Source organism: Procambarus clarkii, chromosome 33, assembly GCF_040958095.1.
Source record: "Procambarus clarkii isolate CNS0578487 chromosome 33, FALCON_Pclarkii_2.0, whole genome shotgun sequence".
NCBI classification, from domain to species: domain Eukaryota; kingdom Metazoa; phylum Arthropoda; class Malacostraca; order Decapoda; family Cambaridae; genus Procambarus; species Procambarus clarkii.
The window spans coordinates 26,336,514-26,360,431 of record NC_091182.1 but is presented as its reverse complement, the minus strand read 5'-3'; the positions used below and the strand labels follow the sequence as shown (position 1 = coordinate 26,360,431).

The following is a 23,918-nucleotide window of genomic DNA, read 5'->3' as shown; positions in this document are numbered from 1 at the left end:
AACTCTTGTTTTTAAATGTACATTATTACACAACTCTTTCATTGTTTAAGCAAATCAAGGTGCAAACATTGTCATGTATTCAAGCAAGACCATTACTAGGATAACCACCCATTATGTCCATTTCTTGGGGGGTTCAAATCCTCCATTATAGATATTCTGACATAACGGTTCATATAGATGTTTTCAAGCTACTTGAAGCTAACAATCCCACTTCTATCATTGCAGGGAGCACATGTATTGATAAGTAACACTTTATCTATTATAATCTTCTATGTCTTTTTAAGTGCAGAAGGGAAGATAAGGGCAGGGGCAGGCAGAGGAAGGATAAGGTCAGGAGCAGGCAGAGGAAGGATAAGGGTAGGAGCAGGCTGAGGAAGATAAGGTCAGGATCTGACCCTCCTCAGCGACAGTAACTTTTAAAAAGGTTTGAGAAGCGAGTCTCACCAGACTAGAGAGAGGATGAGGATGAGGATGGGTAGGTGAGAGGGGAGAGTGAGAGAGGGAATTTGGGAGGAGAGAGGGAGAGAGAGTGAGGGGAGGAAAATGAGAGGAGAGAGAGGGAACATCAGTTTCTCAAGAGAGAGGTTGCCCGCTCTCCCTCCCTCTCTCTCTAACTTGTCAGGAGTTACGAAGGTAAACTTCTTCTCGCCAGGTTTGCATACGCCACTGACGCTAACTTATGAATGTGTGTGCCGACCTAACAACTCTTAAGAGCGTTTAGTTAGCATTGCAATGAACTATAAAATGAACACATGGGCTACACCTCTAGTACTCACCTGCATGTACTCACCAATATGTTCTTCAGTGGCCATATCGTCAGTTCCTTGGCGCCATCTCTGTGTCTCACGTCTCCCGCTGTAGTGGCTCCGGCGTCTTGCATCATACCTGTTGTTTAACATTGACTTACACTTTGTCCTCAACCCACTTGCTCTCACTGAAGAGCAAGATGAGCAACACACTAGTACACTGAAGTGCTTCCGTGCCTCTGATTCATCCCAGTGTAGAGTCTCGACCCGGGACCAAGTATCGTATGTACATCATGTACCTTCACAGTATCGTATGTACATCATGTACCTTCACAGTATCGTATGTGCATCTTGATATCACAAGGATATCATCCTTGTGATATCCTGCTTATCTTTATGGGCACCCTGGCCTAGTGGCAAGTGAGACGGACTCGTATGTTCCAGGCCCCCGAGTTCGATTCCCGAATAATCCAAGTGAATTACATATTATATACAATCTATATGGATAAAGTACACACATCGTGTTTTTAGAATTTTTATTATATACATTGTTGCTTGCAAAATTCTTAATACTCACAATCTAAGGAAAATACTTTACATCTTAACGAAGAATATTTTTATTTCCTGTGAAACTTAACATAAAGAAAACATCTCCTTTACTAATAATAATAATAATAATAATAATAATAATAATTTAATAATTTTAATAAATAACAATAAATACAATGATTAAGTTTAAGAAATGATCAGTTTTCATCTTTGGCTTTATAGACATAATCAAACGCGTAACTTTGGTTTGTAAATACTACTAGGCTACAGTACCGTACAAAAAAAGATATGTATAACAGATCCTCAAAAGCTTCCTGTTTGATGGGAAAGCTTTTACAAAGTGTTATGTATTGTTTTTTGGGTCACCCTGTATGTTGACTACACCTGGTGAAGACTTAAGATAAACTCATGAACAATTTTGACGACAATAAACTTTCACTCACAAGCCTCTTGTCGCTAAATTGATTCCAAATTATATTTTTTCAAATTTTGTGTTGAAGAGTTTGATGAAAAAATATGTTTGTTTGCACACAACCTAAGTTTTGTTTGAGGCACCCTTGTTTGTAGACAACTTGATGAGCACCAAAGAGAGTAACACTGTTCTTTGTCTAACAAATAACCTTTGTATCTCCATTACTTCCAGAGGCTACAAATGCTGCAATAATATTATGACCTTTGCAAGTCTTCCTCATCATATTTTATGAGGATGCAAAAATCATCATTAATTATTCTACCGATTTCGCTTTTTTATATTCTGAAGGCTACGAAGGCATTTTATTTCTATTACATATGCGACCTCTGCCGCTTTTCTTCTCATAGATAAAAAAAAGGACTTTTTTGTATTCTAACCAGTTTGGTGTTGGGGTTGTTGCCTGAGAACCTCTTGAGGGTGATTAAGGCCATTACGAGTGCCTTAATGACCAACCAGCGAGTATACTTTAGTTCCAGTCACTCATCTTGCAATTACTTCAGATTACTGAGGTTATGTGAGCCAGTTGTGCCTACAGCCAGACGCTGAGGCTGGACCAGGAGCTGGAGTCTCGCCACAAGTCAACCACATTACCATCTGCGACCAGCACTAACAATATATACCAAAAGAAACTTGTTGAGTTACATTAACTATAAATTATTTTCGTCCAGTTCGGAAAAAACGAAGAATATTTAACCAGAAATCTGTTTTTTCTCGGTGCTTTCTTTGTTGACAGGTGGCCACTGTTGACAGGTGGCCACTGTGGACAGGTGGCCACTGTTGACAGGTGGCCACTGTTGACAGGTGGGCACTGTTGACAGGTGGCCACTGTTGACAGGTGGCCACTGTTGACAGGTGGCCACTGTTGACAGGTGGCCACTGTTGACAGGTGGCCACTGTGGACAAGTGGCGCTGTTGACAGGTGGCCATTGTGGACAGGTGGACACAGAGTGCCCACATAGAGGAAAACTAACAAAAAGCAAGATTAGCTGATCAGAACTTTGTGGTTTTTCAATCAAATATAAAACGAGGCTTGTGATTGGCTCAATAGCTAGCTTGACATTGAACGTGATTGGCTACCTTATTTTCCCAGCGCCATTACCCCATACCGACCAACGAATTGTTATCCCTCTGCATTCGTCCTTAGAACAACTTCTGCTTAAACCAATCCACATCTTCGCTTGGAATATATATATATGCCGAGGTAAACACCAACAGCCTCGTCCAATGGCGCCGTCAACTCCCAAGGGAAGGGAAGGGAACCATCAGGGGAAAAGCACTAAGCCATTACGACTATATAGCACTTGGAAGGGGTCAGGAAAAGGATTTGGGATGGGACGGGGGAGGGGGGGGAAGAATGGTGCCCAACCACTTAAACGGTCGGGGATTGAACGCAGACCTGCACGAAGCGAGACCGTTGCTCTACCGTCCAGTCCAAGTGGTTGGTATCAACTGCCAAGACTCGCGATGATGGTGTCTGGTGGACCTCGATAATATGACTTCCCCCAACCCGTTCTCCCACTTGCTTATAGTCAATATTGGCTTATTTAATAAGTGCATATGTGACATACTACTTGATTGTGAATATTTTAGTTTACCTTGAAAATCTTCATAGAAAACACCGACATCACCTAACCTTCTTAGTATGTTAAGATAAGCATTTTATTGCTTCTTATTTACAATTATTACTTAACCTATCAACGGTATAGGTTAAGTAATAATTGTAATTAAGAAGCAATAAGATGCTTATCTTAACATACTAAGAAGGTTAGGTGAGGTCGGTGTTTTCTATGAAGCTATTCAAAGTAAACTTAAATATTCACAATCAAGTAGTATGTCACCTATGCACTTATTAAATAAGCCAATATTGACTATAAGCAAGTGCGAGAACGGGTTGACCTCAGAGCTGTATATCTCTGTATATGTCTTAACACCTTACAGTTGTGCCCCTCACCAAGCATAAGTACACAAAAAAGATATCAGGCCCGGTAGTGAGCATATCACAAGTCCCATTATAAGCATAATAAGACTCATCTTACTTATATAATCCCGTTTTCCTTCACTCCATCACAACCTCGCGCACCATACTGAAAAAAAAAATAAACTCTGGTCTTATTAAAACGAAATAAAAATAAATGATTCAAACAGGGTCTCTTGTCCATAAATATTTATAATATATGTCTCCGTTACTCCGTTATATCCTACTGTTTATGAGGCATAGTTCCTCACCGTTACGGGGGCGTATCCCGTTTTCTGTTACTGAGCCTAATTATCAGCCCGGAGCCAGATTCACGAAGCAGTTACGCAAGTACTTACGAACGTGTACATCTTTCCTCAATCTTTGACGGCTTTGGTTACACTATTAAACAGTTTACAAGCATGAAAACTTGCTAATCAACTGTTGTTATTGTTATAAACAGCCTCCTGGTGCTTCGGAGCTCATTAACCGTTTAATAATTGTAAACAAAGCCGCTGAAGATTGAGGAAAGATGTACAGGTTCGTAAGTGCTTGCGTAACTGCTTCGTGAATCTAACCCCTGGCCTGGCGGTCATTTTGACCACAGCCGCTCCCAATACCGACGTGATGTCCCGTTTTCTATTCGTAGGTTCTCGGTTAGGTTAGGTTCGGGCAACTTAGTACGTCAGTTTAGTGACGTTGTGACCGCTGGAGAAGCAGGGATAAATTCGATGAAGAATGGAGCACTTTTTGCACTACATTTATCGCAGGTTTGGATGATGAAATATATACAAAATTTATTTAGTTCAATGTATATTTTTGTATGGAATTATTTTGATTAATTATTCCTCAAAAAGTTGAGCATCTACAGCGTCTTTTTGACCCTTTAGTTTCCACATGGAGGCCTATCGTGTAGGCCTATCGTGGAGACCTATCATAGAGGCCTATCGTGGAGGCCTATCATAGAGGTCTATCATAGAGGCCTATCATAGAGGTCTATCATAGAGCTCTATCATAGAGGTCTATCATAGAGGCCTATCATAGAGCTCTATCATAGAGGCCTATCATAGAAGCCTACTCATTACGCCACTAAGCATGCTTCTGTTTTCTGAGCCAGTGTGACGTCATCGCTGGTTCTTGATTGGTTGATGTATCCTTAAAGTGTGACGTCAGCACTGTCTCCTGATTGGTTGGCATCGGCTAATCAACATCGAGCGTAGTTTAGCTGATGACCTCAGCTGACTGACGTCACTGATGTTGGCTGTCGACGTCACCGATGTCTCCTAATGACGTAAGCGACGTCGTCATCTATGACGTGACATATTTGGCATTTTCAATTGGGTTTTGGTTTAATAAAAATATCTTACGATAGGAAATCTTAATATTAAACGATATTTACAGTGGCCGTGAGGCGTTTAGACTAGTAAACCACATCTCTCTCTCTCTCTCTCTCTCTCTCTCTCTCTCTCTCTCTCTCTCTCTCTCTCTCTCTCTCTCTCTCTCTCTCTCTCTCTCTCTCTCTCTCTCTCTCTCTCTCATACACCATTTATATCTCATTCTTCCTCTTTCCTTCTATATCTGGCTCGTGTATAACATGCAGTAAACCAGGATACCCACACAATGAGGGTGTCCACTCTTTCATTTACAGTTTACAAAAGTAACAGTTAGAGCGACTGGTTAGTCTTGTTTCTCCTCAAACACTTGACTGGCCTGTCTCGCTACCTCTCATGTACCTGACTGGCCTGTCTCGCTACCTCTCATATACCTGACTGAAGAGTCTACCTACCCTTCACACACCTGATTGGCCAGTATTTACTACCCTCACCCCCATCCCCTCGACACACACTTGACTTGCTAGTATTCCTTCCCCCACACACATCTGATTGGTTAGCCTTGCTACACCCCCCCCCCCCCCCACTCACTCACACACCAGACTGGCCAGTTGTACAATCCCTCACACACCTGACATACCTGACTACACTCACATCTCACTGACCAATATTGACTGACTCTGTACACTTGTAATGTTCAAGCCATTCGTATATATAGCAAATGTCAAACCTGATTCTGTCTACCACAGATGGCATATTTGTTACAGCATTGCTGGAACACTTGTACCACAACACAGCATTGCTGGAACACGTGTAACACAACACAGCATTGCTGGAACACGTGTAACACAACACAGCATTGCTGGAACACGTGTAACACAACACAGCATTGCTGGAACACGTGTAACACAACACAGCATTGCTGGAACACGTGTAACACAACACAGCATTGCTGGAACACGTGTAACACAACACAGTATTGCTGGAACACGTGTAACACAACACAGTATTGCTGGAACACGTGTAACACAACACAGCATTGCTGGAACACGTGTAACACAACACAGTATTGCTGGAACACGTGTAACACAACACAGTATTGCTGGAACACGTGAATGTCCAAACACTGTATTCCTGGTTCACGCCACGACTACATTCCTGAGAATGTATCTCTATTTGTTTACCATTTTCCTGGAAATAAGGACGTCGTCTGCACTTCCAGAATTCACGTACTTCTTGTGTCTACTTCTCTGGAAAGTATTTTACACTTATTATTCTTGCACGAAGCTTTCATTTTGCATTATTTGTTTGTCTTTAAGGGGAGAGAAATCAGGAAATTTCCGTTCCAGTATTTCCTGAAATCATTATATATCTCCTTCACAAATTCTGGAATACATAGCACATGTTTTTTAGGACTACACTGAACAATACACTCCCGTTTGAGCAGTCCTGGAACCTCAAACATCTGCAGGCGATGAGTCACAATAACGTGGCTGAAGTATCAGCCACGTTATCTGATAACGTGGCTGATCTTATCTCAAACATCTGTCTTGTTTGTCTTTTTGTGGTTGTTGTGACACCAACATCACCTCACATGTAGTTGAGGTTGGACCAGTAGTCCGTGTAGTCCTTGTAGGTGACCAGTCTGGCCAGCACGGGGCAGTAGGCGGCCAGGGCCGTGGCCACCAGCGCCAACATGTACGCGTAACCTAACTCACAGCTGCCGGAGGAGTAGACCGTAGCGGCGTCCCCACACTGTAGGCGCGCGAACGGCGACCCCAGACCCAGTGGGTACAGCACCAGACCCACCGCCTGCAGCGACACTGTGGGAGAGAGACACGGGCGTTAAGGTGGTGGTAGGTGGTGGTGGTGGTGGTAGTGGTGATAGTGGTGGTGTACACACATGGCAGTAGGGATGACACAACAGCCTGCAGGAACAACACCAGGCCTCAGGGAGACAGTAGTATGAGGGAGATGGTGATCATGATGATAGTGGAAATAGCAGTACTAGAAGGATACACATACACATCATCGGAGTGTGTGTGTGTGTGTGTGTGTGTGTGTGTGTGTGTGTGTGTGTGTGTGTGTGTGTGTGTGTGTGTGTGTGTGTGTGTGTGTGTGTGTGTTCTACTTACAACATTATCAACAATAAAACTGGAATGCAACAATTTTTTTTTAACTTAAAAATATAAACATTTTCGCCATGTTAGGAACACTTAAGATAACGTGACTGGATATTAATAGTTTTAGTGTTGGAGTAAAGTACACTGTGAGTGTATATACACCGAGACGCAGGATACACCTCTTGAGTCTCTGTGTCTAGGTCTCCTGGCGACGTTTGAGCGAAACAAAACAATCTTGACCAATGCACACACTAGAAAATAAAGGGACGACGACGTTTCGGTCCGTCCTGGACCATTCACAATCGACTTGAGAATGGTCCAGGGCGGACCGAAACGTCGTCGTCGTCCCTTCACCTTCTAGTGTGTGGTCTGGTCAACATACTTCACCCACGTTATTGTGACAATAACAATCTTATCATCAAAACAATCTTATCATCAAAACAATTTTATCATCATTTTGGGTGAATAACACGAACAAGTTTTAGAAGAACAAACAGAAGAACAAAAAAAATACAAATAGTAATAATTGCGGCAATAAACATAAAACTCGTGAAAAGTAAATAAGGCTAAAATTACAAATTGTTTATTTTTTGTTAAACAGAAAGAAAAAATTCATGGGTCTCCCCATGTGGGAATTCTTGCTGTGGTAAAAGAAAACGGGGTGTAAATCTTGTATGTTATCTGCCCACTTGTCATGCCATTCATAAGATAACAGGTAGAGTCCAGAGGATTACAGGCTGACACAGGTGTCACGTCAGGATGATTAGGGTCCGCGCAGGTGTTAGGGCGTGGTAATTACAGGCTGGCACAGGTAAACCTTCCATAAAGTCACACTAATATTTTCCGTGTCACGTGTTAAGGGATTTATGTCATCTATAACATGTATAGTGTCGCTGGTGGTGTGTGTGTGTGTGTGTGTGTGTGTGTGTGTGTGTGTGTGTGTGTGTGTGTGTGTGTGTGTGTGTGTGTGTGTGTGTGTGCGTGTGTGTGTGTGCGTGCGTGTGTGTGTGCCAGTACATTCGTAAATGTTTAGGTATAAATACAAGAAATTCTCTCTACTCATTTTCTCACCCATTTTCTTCATGTGCTTACAAAAGACATCCCCCATACACCCCCATTATACACCATACACGGTCCTAAAAGATGTAGAAGGTGTTCTACACACACTAGCCAAATGCATTACAATTCTTGTCGGCGTATATAAATGGATTGCGGGAGCCTTGCCACCTCTTACGGGCTATTCATGCCCGTGCCACCTCTTGGGTGGCTTAATCTTTATCCATCTTGCCACCTCGCCCTCCGCCTGCACACACACCTCCTGGCAGGTTTTTGAACATTCTGACCACGGCTGTGGCCAGGGAATGGTTGGTCTGTTATTGAAAGGTAAGTAAAGTGAAAAATGGTTGAGGTGTGTATCGACAGGTGTAACTACTTAAGAAAATGGGACAGGAATGGGGGAGATGGTAAGGGATGGGACGGGGAGGAGGTGGTTAAGGGATGGGGAGAGAAGGGGGCACCCCTCCCCTGAGCCCCTTAGTTAATAGTCCCCTCAGCTGTGGCGTTGATGGTGTCCTGTGGGGCAGCGATTTAGGCTCATTAATGACGCCAGACTCAAGTGTGGTGAACGGGCACATGTACTCGTCTAGTTGTGTTTACAGGGGGGTTGAGCTTCGGCTCTTTGGCCCCGATTCTTAACCTTAAATCGACTGGATTACAGGTTAATGATTCTATTACACTATATTATAGGTACAGTTGAGGGAGTGTGTACTCTGCCTCCTCTGCCTCGCCCTGTTCACTACTCTGTAACATTTAAGTCATTATATCTAACATGTGTCTGTGTCTTATTGCTGTGTTGACACTCACCCTGAGTGTTCTTATGACACCACCACCTGTGTTAGTGTGTGTGTGTGTGTGTGTGTGTGTGTGTGTGTGTGTGTGTGTGTGTGTGGTGTGGTGTGGTGTGGTGTGGTGTGGTGTGGTGTGTGTGTGTGTGTGTGTGTGTGTGTGTGTGTGTGTGTGTGTGTGTGTGTGTGTGTGTGGTGTGGTGTGGTGTGGTGTGGTGTGGTGTGTGTGTGGTGTGGTGTGTGTGTGTGTGTGTGTGTGTGTGTGTGTGTGTGTGTGTGTGTGGCTATTTACTCAGCTATGTGTACTCTCCTCGTTCATGCTAAACATATGGTTTTGTTCATTTTGTCCAAGCCTTTAAGTAACTTATATATCTGGATCATGTCTCTAACTCTTTATTTGTTCCAAATTTATTAAATTTGGTTCCATCATCTTTCCTCATTGTTCATACCACTTTGTCCAAGGAATATATTTTAATCAGTCCTTAGACATTCTCTAGGTTTGCTAGTGTATTCCTAAGATGGAATTTCACATTGAGACTGCATATTCCACAACTGGTCTGACGTAGGTTATGCACAACGTTGTGGAAGCTTGGCGAGTTTGTATTCGCCGCTGATGGTATCCAGTTTGTGTGAGCCTCCGGTAGCAGGCTTGGTCGTTTGCAACCCTGCCCGTCTGAACGTGAGTGACATGACTCTTCCACCTCTAATTAACGTAATAATCACCTCCGAAGGATACCTGTTCAAAGTCTGATGTCAGACTTGAAGCAGCGGCGTGTAACAGCCTGCTTGACCATGCACTCCTCCAGGAGGCCTGGTCTGAAGCCGGACTGTGGGGGGATATTGATCCTTACAACTACCTCAAGGTCACCTCAGGGAATGTCGGGGACAGCATAACCTTGCATTTGCTGGAAATGAAGTCGAACAGCCATCTCTCGTGCGAAAGGTGCAATTGAAGAGTTGTGGGCAGGTGGTGTGTTGTGACACGTGTGGTGTGACATGTGTGGGAGGCAGCCACGGCTGTTCTCCCAGACCTGAGACAGACCTGAGACAGACAGACAGACGCAGCCTTATCAACACTTACTCTCCCCTCCTCCCCCAAGGACACTCAAGGAAAACATTAATAATAACATCAATACTACAAATTATGTAAATAAATAGGAACGCAAATATCAATAAAGGAGATGAAAATAATATTTGCCATCCATTGTTGATCTTTCATTTCCCCTTTACCTCGCCCCCCCCCCCCTCTCTCTCTCTCTCTCTCTCTCTCTCTCTCTCTCTCTCTCTCTCTCTCTCTCTCTCTCTCTCTCTCTCTCTCTCTCTCTCTCTCTCTCTCTCTCTCTCTCACCTCTTCCCTTCTTTTCTGTCTCCCTTATAATCATCCCTTCACCGTCCCTATACTCCCATTTCCCCTTTCCCTTCCCTCTTCACCTCTCTCCTCCCCCTCACCATCTTTCCTCACCCCTCACCTCTCCCCCCCCCTCACCACGTCGCAGTCTCACAATCTTTATTTTTCCTTAGTAAAGTTGCAATGGCGGCCGACCATTTTGGACAAGTTCAGGACAGGAAATAGTAAGTTGGTGAGTTTATAGTCGTCGTTAAGTTGGGAAAAGTTAGAATGGACAGGCTAATGGCGACGATTGTTTGGCGAGGCGGGCAATGGGAATGGGGCAAGATAATGCTTGTCTGCTTCATTGTTTCCCTAGTATTTATGTATCTTCATATATATATATATATATATATATATATATATATATATATATATATATATATATATATATATATATATATATATATATATAATATGTGTGTAAATCACGAAAAATAAACACGTGATTAAAAATGTGACAGTGTCAGACCACGGAGGAAAATTGAAACAAGAATTTCCTTAAGTACTTTCGTATATTAATACATCTTAAGAAGGAGTGATGTTCAGACTCGTATAATATACGAAAGTACTTAAGGAAATTCTTGTTTCAATTTTCCTCCGTCGTCTGACACTGTCACATTTTTAATCACGTGTTTATTTTTCGTGATTTACACACATATTATATATATATATATATATATATATATATATATATATATATATATATATATATGTCGTACCTAGTAGCCAGAACGCACTTTTTGGCCTACTATGCAAGGCCCTATTTGCCTAATAAGCCAAGTTTTCCTGAATTAATATATTTTTTCTAATTTTTTTCTTATGAAATGATAAAGCTACCCATTTCATTATGTATGAGGTCAATTTTTTTTTATTGGAGTTAAAATTAACGTAGATATATGACCGAACCTAACCAACCCTACCTAACCTAACCTAACCTATCTTTATAGGTTAGGTTTGGTTAGGTAGCCGAAAAAGTTAGGTTAGGTTAGGTTAGGTAGGTTAGGTAGTCGAAAAACAATTAATTCATGAAAACTTGGCTTATTAGGCAAATCGGGCCATGCATAGTAGGCCAAAAAGTGAGTTCTGGCTACTAGGTACGACATATATATATATATATATATATATATATATATATATATATATATATATATATATATATATATATATATATATATATATATGCAATTGACGATCACAAAACACTGATCATTTTATGCGGAAAATCCACAGAGAAATATGAAATGAGGTGAACGTTTCGGCTCTGTTAAAGCCTTTGTCCAACAAAGACAATGATGCTCTCCTGATGCTTACTAAGGCACATAATGGGCTCAGGTCATGACCCCATTATGTGCCTCTGTGATCTTCTCTTCAACCCACAGGATGGGTATGGAGTCCACTAGAGTCCACAGGAAGGTATGGGGTCCACAACCGCCCACAGGATGGGTATGGAGTCCACTAGAGTCCACAGGAAGGGTATGGGGTCCACTAGAGCCCACATGAAGGGTATGGGCTACACTGGAGCCCACAGGATGGGTATTGGGTCCACTAGTGCCCACAGGATGGGTATGGGGTCCACTAGTGCCCACAGGATGGGTATGGGGTCCACTAGTGCCCACAGGATGGGTATGGGGTCCACTAGTGCCCACAGGATGGGTATTGGGTCCACTAGTGCCCACAGGATGGGTATGGGGTCCACTAGTGCCCACAGGATGGGTATGGGGTCCACTAGTGCCCTCACGATGGGTATGGGGTCCACTAGTGCCCACAGGATGGGTATGGGGTCCACTAGTGCCCACAGGATGGGCATGGGGTCCACTGGAGCCCACAGGAAGGGTATGGGGTCCACTACAGTCCACAGGAAGGGTCTGGGGTCCACTGGAGCCCACAGGAAGGGTATGGGGTCCACAACCGCCCATAGGATGGGTATGGAGTCCACTGGAGCCCACAGGAAGGGTATGGGGTCCACTACAGTCCACAGGAAGGGTCTGGGGTCCACTGGAGCCCACAGGATGGGTATGGAGTCCACAACCGCCCACAGGATGGGTATGGGATCCACTGGGAGCCCACAGGAAGGGTATGGGGTCCACTAGAGTCCACTGGAAGGGTCTGGGGCCCAATAGAGCCCATGGGAAGGGTATGGGGTCCACTAGAGCCCACAGGATGGGTATGGGGTCCACTGGAGCCCACAGGATGGGTATGGGGTCCACTGGAGCCCACAGGAAGGGTATGGGGTCCAATAGAGCCCACAGGAAGGGTATGGGGTACATTAGAGCCCATAGGAAGGGTATGGGGTCCACTGGAGCCCACAGGAAGGGTATGGGGTCCAATAGAGCCCACAGGAAGGGTATGGGGTCCAATAGAGCTTACAGGAAGGGTATGGGGTCCAATAGAGCCTACAAGTGCGTATGGCTGGCAAGCATGAAGCAGCTGCCACAGGAGTACTTACATATCATCGCAAGACAAGCGCAGGTATGGGAGATCAAGGCAGTGTCATAAGAATTAGTTTGTTGCATTCTAACAAAACCCAACTCCAAGGAGGTATACATATGTATACCCTTGCCACCAAAGCAATGGAGACTGACATGTCTCCATCGCTTTGTGTAAACTGGACCCCAGAATCCTTATAATCCTTAATTACAACCATCAAACCAGTCAATTCCTACGTAAATACCATCAGTAGAATACCGTAATTAGTCCCATTGACGGTTGATATCGACCATTTACAACCCAAAACTCAATCCTCTCAGTTGGTTCACACATTTAAAAGTGATGCCAAACTTGGTCAAACTACTCAATAACCCGAGGCGCTGATTGGCTGGCGGGGTGTGAGCGCACTCCTGCTCCCAACACCCGGGTACAACACCAGATTAACTTTCCAAACTTGGCTGCCGTCTGTGATTGGCCGCTTGGATCACCATAGAATATTAACGAAGGCGAGGTGGCTTTAACCCTGAGTGAGTGAGTGAGTGTGTGAGTGAGTGAGTGAGTGAGTGAGTGAGTGAGTGAGTGAGTGAGTGAGTGAGTGAGTGAGTGAGTGAGTGAGTGAGTGAGTGAGTGAGTGAGTGACGAAATAGCCTCGTCTCTTCACTATACGAAGGGCAACCTCATCCCTTCACTGTAGGAAGGGCAGCCTCGTCCCTTCACTGTAGGAAGGGCAGCCTCGTCCCTTCACTGTAGGAAGGGCAGCCTCGTCCCCTCACTATACGAAGGGCAGCCTCGTCCCTTCACTGTAGGAAGGGCAGCCTCGTCCCTTCACTGTAGGAAGGGCAGCCTCGTCCCTTCACTGTAGGAAGGGCAGCCTCGTCCCCTCACTGTAGGAAGGGCAGCCTCGTCCCTTCACTGTAGGAAGGGCAGCCTCGTCCCTTCACTGTAGGAAGGGCAGCCTCGTCCCTTCACTGTAGGAAGGGCAGCCTCGTCCCCTCACTGTAGGAAGGGCAGCCTCGTCCCTTCACTGTAGGAAGGGCAGCCTCGTCCCCTCACTGTAGGAAGGGCAGCCTCGTCCCTTCACTGTAGGAAGGGCAGCCTCGTCCCTTCACTGTAGGAAGGGCAGCCTCGTCCCTTCACTGTAGGAAGGGCAGCCTCGTCCCTTCACTGTAGGAAGGGCAGCCTCGTCCCTTCACTGTAGGAAGGGCAGCCTCGTCCCCTCACTATACGAAGGGCAGCCTCGTCCCTTCACTGTAGGAAGGGCAGCCTCGTCCCTTCACTGTAGGAAGGGCAGCCTCGTCCCTTCACTGTAGGAAGGGCAGCCTCGTCCCCTCACTGTAGGAAGGGCAGCCTCGTCCCTTCACTGTAGGAAGGGCAGCCTCGTCCCTTCACTGTAGGAAGGGCAGCCTCGTCCCTCGTCCCACAAACAAGACAAATCAGATCAGTAACGTCAGGGACAAGGACGACCATTGTGGACGTCCGCCTCTGCATCACTACAGTAATTTAGTAATGGGTTTGTAAATGACTGAAATGTTAAAATGAAAGTGTTGAAACACTCATTGTTGGTACGTTAGTAACGCTATCTGTCTCTCTCTCTCTCTCTCTCTCTCTCTCTCTCTCTCTCTCTCTCTCTCTCTCTCTCTCTCTCTCTCTCTCTCTCTCTCTCTCTCTCTCTCTCTCTCTCTCTCTCTCTCTCTCTCTCTCTCTCTCTCTCTCTCTCTCTCTCTCTCTCTCTCTCTCTCTCTCTCTCTCTCTCTCTCTCCCTCTCTCTCTCTCTCTCTCTCTCTCTCTCTCTCTCTCTCTCTCTCTCTCTCTCTCTCTCTCTCTCTCTCTCTCTCTCTCTCTCTCTCTCTCTCTCTCCCTCTCTCTCTCTCTCTCTCTCTCTCTCTCTCTCTCTCTCTCTCTCTCTCTCTCTCTCTCTCTCTCTCTCTCTCTCTCTCTCTCTCTCTCTCTCTCTCTCTCCCTCTCTCTCTCTCCCTCTCTCTCCCTCTCTCTCTCTCTCTCTCTCTCTCTCTCTCTCTCTCTCTCTCTCTCTCTCTCTCTCTCTCTCTCTCTCTCTCTCTCTCTCTCTCTCCCATTTGTAAACAACCACAGACAAATGGCCACGATTGAGACGCTCTGAAGGGATATAAGACGACAGATAGACAGCTTTCTTAGTCTTGTCACGGCCTGTCCAACACTTGTCACGCCGTTTCCTATACCTGTCATGGTATATCCTATACCTGTCATGGTATATCCTATACCTGTCATGGTATATCCTATACCTGTCATGGTATATCCTATACCTGTCATGGTATATCCTATACCTGCCATGGTATATCCTATACCTGCCATGGTATATCCTATACCTGCCATGGTATATCCTATACCTGCCATGGTATATCCTATACCTGTCATGGTTTATCTTATACCTGATATCAGGAGGAAAGCTCCAAGATATTACGACTATATAGCACTGGGAAGGGGTCAGGATAAGGATTTAGGGTGGGAGAGGAGAGAGGAATGGTGCCCAACCACTTGGATGATCGGGGATTGAACGCCGTCCTGCATGAAGCGAGACCGTCGCTCTACCGTCCAGTCCAGTCTAATATTTGACGCACGAGACAGCGAGAGGACGAGACAGTGAGAGGACGAGACAGTGAGAGCACGAGACAGTGAGAGCACGAGACAGTGAGAGCACGAGACACAGTTTCAATGGGTCATTCCCCGCCAAGGTTGGGGTTAAGTCAATGTGGTGCGTCGTAATCCCGTGTGACAGACACTTCCTGGAATGTGGTAACTGACAGCAGGACGTGTCCAAGACGGGTCTTCTGTCCCCTCCCGTCCCACCCTCCCACATACCCTCAGACACAGCAATATTAACACTGTATGTATTTGAATGCTACTCAGTATTCTCCTATAGACTCCCATATATGTTCAAATACAGGACATAAACTTTACCAACACTCTTTGCCAACAGTATGTGAATACATCTTAGCATCACAACACACACACACACACACACACACACACACACACACACACACACACACACACACACACACCGCGTCAGCAAGGCGGACAGTCCGCCTCCTTTCATAACATCCTCTATGTTCCTCTTTACTACCATAAAAAACTCCTCGGCACCATTGCTCAACGGGGCCGAGTTCTCACGCGAATTGACAAAAAGATGAAACAGAAAACAGCAACTGATGGATGAAACGACAAGCCAGAGATGGATGGATAGAGAAGTGAGCGGAGAACAGCAACACTATCCCCCAGGTTAGGGACAGATGCTGGGCTAGGGAAGTCAGTGATGTCAAGGGACCCGTGAAGCCTCCCCTCACTTAGCCCCGTCACCTAGCCCCGTCACCTAGCCCCGTCACCTAACCCCGTCACCTAGCCCCGTCACCTAGCCCCGTCACCTAGCCCCCTAGGCGACAACGTTCCTTCAACAGGAACTGATGGAGCAGACTCGAGCAGGAAAATAGGGGAAACCTTCTGGTGCTCAGGATAATTCCGACCGTCGTCTCCTGCCCGGTATATTTACACTTCCTGGTCCGCGACCTGCGCCTTCCTCTGATGATAATTACTCCCACTTTGCCAACCGGTTCCCACCAGTGTGTCGAGCAGTTGTTCCAGGGAGTTGTTCTAGTGGTTGAAGGCAGTTGCTGCAGGGTTTGAATGAAGCTGTTCCAGTTGTTCCATTTCCTATCCAATGTTCCGTCCCACACATACACCCGTGGGAGGGAACGTGTGAGGCGGGACCAGAGAGCCAGAGCTCAACCCCTGCAAGCACAACTAGGTGAGTAACCGGGTCGTTTCCTCCCAGTTACTAGCCTGGCAAGGATAGGTTCAGGAGCTCCGAGTTCCTCTACTCTGCCAGCAAAGACTAGTTGGTTTAAACTTTAGTGGTAAGTGTGAGTTTGTTGGCATCGTGGCTAGTGGCCCCGGTGGCAATTGTTCCCCCAGGGGTTCGTGGCTGTGTGGGTGGGTGTTTGGGGGTGTGGGTGGGTGTTTGGAGGTGTGGGTGGGTGTTTGGGGGTGTGGGTGGGTGTTTGGGGGTGTGGGTGGGTGTTTGGGGGTGTGGGTGGGTGTTTGGAGGTGTGGGTGGGGGTGTTTGGGGTGTGGGTGGGTGTTTGGGGGTGTGGGTGGGTGTTTGGAGGTGTGGGTGGGGGTGTGGGTGGGTGTTTGAGGGTGTGGGAGGGTGTTTGGGAGTGTGGGTGGATGTTTGTGTTTTTATGGATGTGTTGTGTGGGGGTATTGGAGGTTTATGTGGGGGGTGGGGGTGTTTATATGGGTGTGTGTGTAGAAGTATGGGTTTTGTGGGTGTTTGAGTTGGGTGGTAGTGTGAGACCAGTCCAGGAGCGCGGGCCCCCATCGGGACACCCAGCCTAGTAAGGCACACAAGTATAGCTTGAAAAGGTCCAGACGTTTGCAACAAGACTCGTCTCAGAATTACGTGGGATGGTGTATGATGGAGCCCGTGTGTCCACGTGTGTCCACGTGTGTCCACGTGTGTCCACGTGTGTCCACGTGTGTCCACGTGTGTACACGTGTGTCCACGTGTGTCCTTAGTCGTGGCTAAGAATATTGCTTCCTCAATTTGTAGTAGTGTTTTAGTGGACGCTAGTTGTATCATACTGTATTAATGATCCCATCTTGACTAGAGAACATTAGGTTTGTAAACAAACATCAACATGGGTTCTGGAAAGGGAGATCGTGCCTAACAAACCTTTTGGAATTATATAATAAAATAACGAGAATAAAGCAGGACAGAGAAGGATGGGCAGATTACATATTTCTGGACTGCCAAAAAGCTTTTGATACAGTACTGCAAATGAGACTGTTATTCAAACTTAAGAGGCAGGCGGGAGTAAGTGGAAAGGTCCTAGGGTGGGTAAGGAACTACCTAACAGGAAAGAGCCAGAGAGTAACGGTAAGGGGCGAGAAGTCAGACTGGCGAACAGTAACGAGTGGAGTTCCTCAATGATCGGTGCTGGGACCAATTCTATTCCTAATATACGTTAATGACATGTTAACAGGAATAGAGTCCTACATGTCGATGTTCGCGGATTACGCAAAGTTGATGAGAAGAGTTGTGACAAATGAGGAATATAGGATCCTCCAAGAGGACTTGAACAGGTTGCAGAGATGGTCAGAGAAATGGCAACTGGAGTTCAACACGAGCAAATGTAAAGTTATGGAAACGGGATTAGGAGATAGGAGACCAAAGCGACAGTACACAATGAAGGGGAACTGCCTACCTGTGACGATTCGAGAAAGAGACCTGGGGGTGGACGTAACACTTAATCTAACTCCTGAGGCACATATAAATAGGATATCGACAGCAGCGTACTCTACACTGGCAAAAGTTAGAACATCATTCAGAAACCTAAGTAAGGAGGCATTTAGGGCGCTGTACACTGCCTACGTGAGGCCAGTCTTAGAGAATGCCGCGCCATAATTGAGTCCCTACCTGAAGAAACGCATAAGGAAACTGGAAAAGGTTCAGAAGTTTGCAACAGGACTCATCCCAGAGTTACGAGGAATGGGGTATGAAGAGCGCCTGAATGTACTGAACCTTACGACACTAGAACAAAAGGGAGAAGGGGGATATGATAGGAACATATAAAATACTCAGGGGAATTGACAGAGTGTAAATAGACGAAATGTTCACACGGAATAGTAACAGAACGAGGGGACATGGATGGAAGCTGGAAACTCAGATGAGTCACAGAGATGTTAGGAAGTTTTCTTTTAGCGTGAGAGTAGTGGGAAAATTGATTGCACTTAAGGAGCAGGTTGTGGAAGCAAATACTATTCATAATTTTATAACTAGATATGATAGGAAAATAGGACAGGAGTCATTGCTATAAACAACCGATGGCTAGAAAGCCGGGATCCAAGAGTCAATGCTCGATCCTGCAAGCACAAATAGGTGAATACAATTATGGAACACACACACACACAAACACACACACACACACACACACACACAACACACACACACACACACACACACACACACACACACACACACACACACACACACACACACACACACACACACACACACACACCCATCTACGTCTCATCACTGGTGTATGGCAGCCATTGAAAGCTTGACAAGCGACTGAATTAGGGGTCTATACATGCGCCCAATAGAGTTCTTCAGTGTATAGGAGCTGGAAATGGTATACACAGGGACCCCCAGACTACACACATGTCCTGCGGCCCCCCGTGTGTGCTGGGGGAGAGTGGCGGCCATGTTGTAGTGAAGGTCGACCTCACAATAGTCGTAGGAGGAGTGAGGGGAGTCGTGAGGAGGACTGGCATACAGAAACACCTCTTACCAGGACCTGAAGCAGTGTGCTCAACTCAAGAAGCTCTGGCTGCTGTCTGGGTATCTTGTCCTCTCACATAAAACGTCGCTTTTCGGTCGTATGCGTTACATAAGGCCAAAAATTGTCGTACTAGAAAATGGGAGTGACTCTTGAAAGTGACGTACTGTCCCCTTTTTCTGTTTTAGGTCCTCTGGTAGGTTAGGAGAGGACACTTTAAATTGACCGTTCTCTTGAGAGACCTTAGGAGGGCGGGCTGGTGGGTTATCTTGAGGTTATCTTGAGATGATTTCGGGGCTTTAGTGTCCCCGCGGCCCGGTCCTCGACCAAGCCTCCACCCCCAGGAAGCAGCCCGTGACAGCTGACTAACACCCAGGTACCTATTTTACTGCTAGGTAACAGGGGCATAGGGTGAAAGAAACTCTGCCCATTGTTTCTCGCCGGCACCCGGGATCGAACCCGGGACCACAGGATCATAAGTCCAGCGTGCTGTCCGCTCGGCCGACCGGCTCCCGATGGGTAATCATCCAGATGTGCTCACCTAAATGTGCTTGTAGGGTCAAGAGTTTCCTTGTGAGTCGCGCCTTCGAGCTGTCGTTTGCTTGACGCAGTGGCACTCCACCTTGGAGTTGCTTGTTATGTTGACTTGTGAACCCTGGCACTGTGTAAGCTTCTGTCTCTCCCTCTCCATCCACTTTACTAACTCCTCTTAAGATAAACAACCTCTAACGTCTTGTGACTCATTTGTTTTGTACGTGTCCATTCATGTCCTCTTGTGCAGGCGATGAGTCACAATAACGGGGCTAAAGTATGATGACCAGACCACACACTAGAAGGTGAAGGGACGACGACGTTTCGGTCCGTCCTGGACCATTCTCAAGTCGACAATCGACTTGAGAATGGTCCAGGGCGGACCGAAACGTCGTCGTCCCTTCACCTTCTAGTGTGTGGTCTGGTCATCATGTCCTCGTGTTATGCCGTGTCTTGGTTAAGCATGTCTTATTAATCACTCATGTTAATTACCAGGAGAATCTTATGTCATTATCATATTTCCTAGGGGAGCCGGTCGGCCGAGCGGACAACACGCTGGTCTTGTGATCCTGTGGTCCCGGGGTCGATCCCGGGCGCCGGTGAGAAACAATGGGCAGAGTTTCTTTCACCCTATGCCCCTGTTACCTAGCAGTAAAATAGGTACCTGGGTGTTAGTCAGCTGTCACGGGCTGCTTCCTGGGGGTGGAGGCCTGGTCGAGGACCGGGCCGTGGGACATTAAAGCCCCGAAATCATCTCAAGATAGCATGTCCTATTAATCACTCATGTCAATTACCAGGAGAATCTTATGTCATTATCACATCTCCTCGATTTCTTACCCTTTTCTTCCCAAGCGGTGAGCTCCCTTAGTCGTTCCTCACAGTTCAATCCCCACAGGTTTGGTTCCAGCATCGTTGTATACCTCTGGATCTTTCCTAGCGTGGTGTAATGCTTCTTTAGGCGAGAGGTCGACGCTGTGAAGGCCCACTTCCCTGGGTTCCTAAATTGTATTCGTGTGGTCGTCATATTAGCGGACGCTATTAATGTTATCCTTTTAATAATACCTGCCAGGTTGTGTGTTACCTGGTGCGTGATTCAGAGTGCTTTGTCTGTGTCTGTCACAAGCAGGTATGTGTACACCTGGGCAGCCTTGAGAACCTCGGCCACAAGCCCCATGAAAAGTGATCAGAATAACCCATAAACACGAGACATAAGAAAGACAGACACAAGGAAGACCTAACAGAGACAGAAGGAAGACCTAACAGAGACACAAGGAAGACCTAACAGAGACACAAGGAAGACCTAACAAAGACACAAGGAAGACCTAACAGAGACACAAGGAAGACCTAACAGAGACACAAGGAAGACCTAACAGAGACACAAGGAAGACCTAACAGAGACACAAGGAAGACCTAACAGAGACACAAGGAAGACCTAACAGAGACACAAGGAAGACCTAACAGAGACACAAGGAAGACCTAACAGAGACACAAGGAAGACCTAACAAAGACACAAGGAAGACCTAACAGAGACACAAGGAAGACCTAACAGAGACACAAGGAAGACCTAACAGAGACACAAGGAAGACCTAACAGAGACACAAGGAAGACCTAACAGAGACACAAGGAAGACCTAACAGAGACAGACACAAGGAAGACCTAACAGAGACAGACACAAGGAAGACCTAACAAAGACACAAGGAAGACCTAACAGAGACAGACACAAGGAAGACCTAACAGAGACAGACACAAGGAAGACCTAACAGAGACAGACACAAGGAAGACCTAACAGAGACAGACACAAGGAAGACCTAACAGAGACACAAGGAAGACACAGAGAGAGGCGGAGAGGCCAAGATTGGCCCCAAGGTGCTGGCCGGGTCGTCGTGGGCAGCCATGATAAACACGCCAGTATCAGCAGCGGTCGGCTTATCAAGAGGCCGACCTACGTGACCTGCCTTCATGGGTGCTGCCTGGGTCACATCTCCCTATCTCTTCCCTCCTTCCCTCACCGTCAACCACGACGCCCAGACTTAACATTCGTGCACTGTAATTTCTGTGATTCTCTGGCCCCCAGATTCGTGTCCCAGCTTGAAAGTGAATTATTTTATTTTAATCCTCTCTCTCTCTCTCTCTCTCTCTCTCTCTCTCTCTCTCTCTCTCTCTCTCTCTCTCTCTCTCTCTCTCTCTCTCTCTCTCTCTCTCTCTCTCTCTCTCTCTCTCTCTCTCTCTCTCTCTCTTCCTCTACTGATCCTCTCTCACTTCTCCTACTCAGACCCTCCCTCCCTCCCTCGCTCTCACCCTTCCTTCCTACTTTCTAACCTTCCCCCCCCCCTCCCAACACTCCTCCTCCCCCAATACCACCATTCCGTTCTCCGTCTCTGGGTCTCAGTAGAGAACAGGTGCACGAAACCTGTGAAATATGATCTTTCCATAACAGCGGAGAACATGTTTCTGGCACACATAACTCTCTCAACGCCACGAGCCCTCAAGCTTCTAGGCTGGTCCTCATACTACTCTCTAACACCTTATAGCCCCCAGACTGGTCCTCATACTACTCTCTAACACCTTATAGCCCCCAGACTGGTCCTCATACTACTCTCTAACACCTTATAGCCCCCAGACTGGTCCTCATACTACTCTCTAACACCTTATAGCCCCCAGACTGGTCCTCATACTGCTCTCTAACACCTTATAGCCCCCAGACTGGTCCTCATACTACTCTCTAACACCTTATAGCCCCCAGACTGGTCCTCATACTACTCTCTAACACCTTATAGCCCCCAGACTGGTCCTCATACTACTCTCTAACACCTTATGCCCCACGAGACTGGTCCTCATACTTCACTTACACCCACACTTGGCCTACTAGAGCCTCCACGCTGGCATTTACGACTCATTAACCCTGGAGAGCCTGCAGACTGGCCCTCATATATCTACATATTCACTACACACACATATTACTACATATGTATTTGTATATGGTATCCCACTGCTCAAATAACACTACTGTATCTTTACTAAGGAATATTGACTGTATCTGTATGACCAGCGAACGTTAATACATATCACTCCTAAATGTATATTTACTGTATAAATATGTATTTAGCTATTATGATCTTGACTCACGATACTTGGTCAGCTTCGTGAAGTTGTGTAACCTCGCGAAATTGTCCAAGCTTGAGAAATTGTCCAAGCTTGAGAAATTGTCCAAGCTTGAGAAATTGTCCAAGCTTGAGAAATTGTCCAAGCTTGAGAAATTGTCCAAGCTTGAGAAATTGTCCAAGCTTGAGAAATTGTCCAAGCTTGAGAAATTGTCCAAGCTTGAGAAATTGTCCAAGCTTGAGAAATTGTCCAAGCTTGAGAAATTGTCCAAGCTTGAGAAATTGTCCAAGCTTGAGAAATTGTCCAAGCTTGAGAAATTGTCCAAGCTTGAGAAATTGTCCAAGCTTGAGAAATTGTCCAAGCTTGAGAAATTGTCCAAGCTTGAGAAATTGTCCAAGCTTGAGAAATTGTCCAAGCTTGAGAAATTGTCCAAGCTTGAGAAATTGTCCAAGCTTGAGAAATTGTCCAAGCTTGAGAAATTGTCCAAGCTTGAGAAATTGTTCAGCTTGAGAAATTGTCCAAGCTTGAGAAATTGTTCAGCTTGAGAAATTGTTCAGCTTGGCGAAGTAATCCTGAAATTGGAAATACAGTTTTGATTTACCCTGGACATTAATTTTGCTAGACTGATTAAATGTCCGCGTGGCTGTCATTCTTATTTATTGAAGACTGTGTGTGTGTTGAGTTATCTCTCTCTCTCTCTCTCTCTCTCTCTCTCTCTCTCTCTCTCTCTCTCTCTCTCTCTCTCTCTCTCTCTCTCTCTCTCTCTCTCTCTCTCTCTCTCTCTCTCTGTCCTCTGTCTCTCTCTCTCTCTCTCTCTCTCTCTCTCTGTCTCTCTCTCTCTCTCTCTCTCTCTCTCTCTCTCTCTCTCTCTCTCTCTCTCTCTCTCTCTCTCTCTCTCTCTCTCTCTCTCTCTCTCTCTGTCCTCTGTCTCTCTCTCTCTCTCTCTCTCTCTCTCTCTCTCTCTGTCTCTCTGTCTCTCTCTCTCTCTGTCTCTGTCTCTGTCTCTCTCTCTCTCTCTCTCTCTCTCTCTCTCTCTCTCTCTCTCTCTCTCTCTCTCTCTCTCTCTCTCTCTCTCTCTCTCTCTCTCTCTCTCTCTCTCTCCTTCACTAATCACCACTGGAACATAAAA

The 23,918-nt window shown here is 46.0% G+C and overlaps 1 protein-coding gene across 1 annotated transcript in view; it reads right to left on the bottom strand.

Annotated features, from left to right (window-relative positions):
- Positions 1-1,268: 1,268 nt before the first annotated feature.
- The window catches only part of LOC123750768 (LHFPL tetraspan subfamily member 7 protein), a 66,336-nt gene continuing 43,686 nt past the window's right edge, over positions 1,269-23,918 (bottom strand). Inside the window, exon 3 of the mRNA XM_069335486.1 lies at positions 1,269-6,875. Within this exon, the coding sequence (XP_069191587.1) occupies positions 6,643-6,875 (233 nt within the window). The 3' untranslated portion in view covers positions 1,269-6,642. The remainder of the gene's footprint in view (positions 6,876-23,918) is intronic.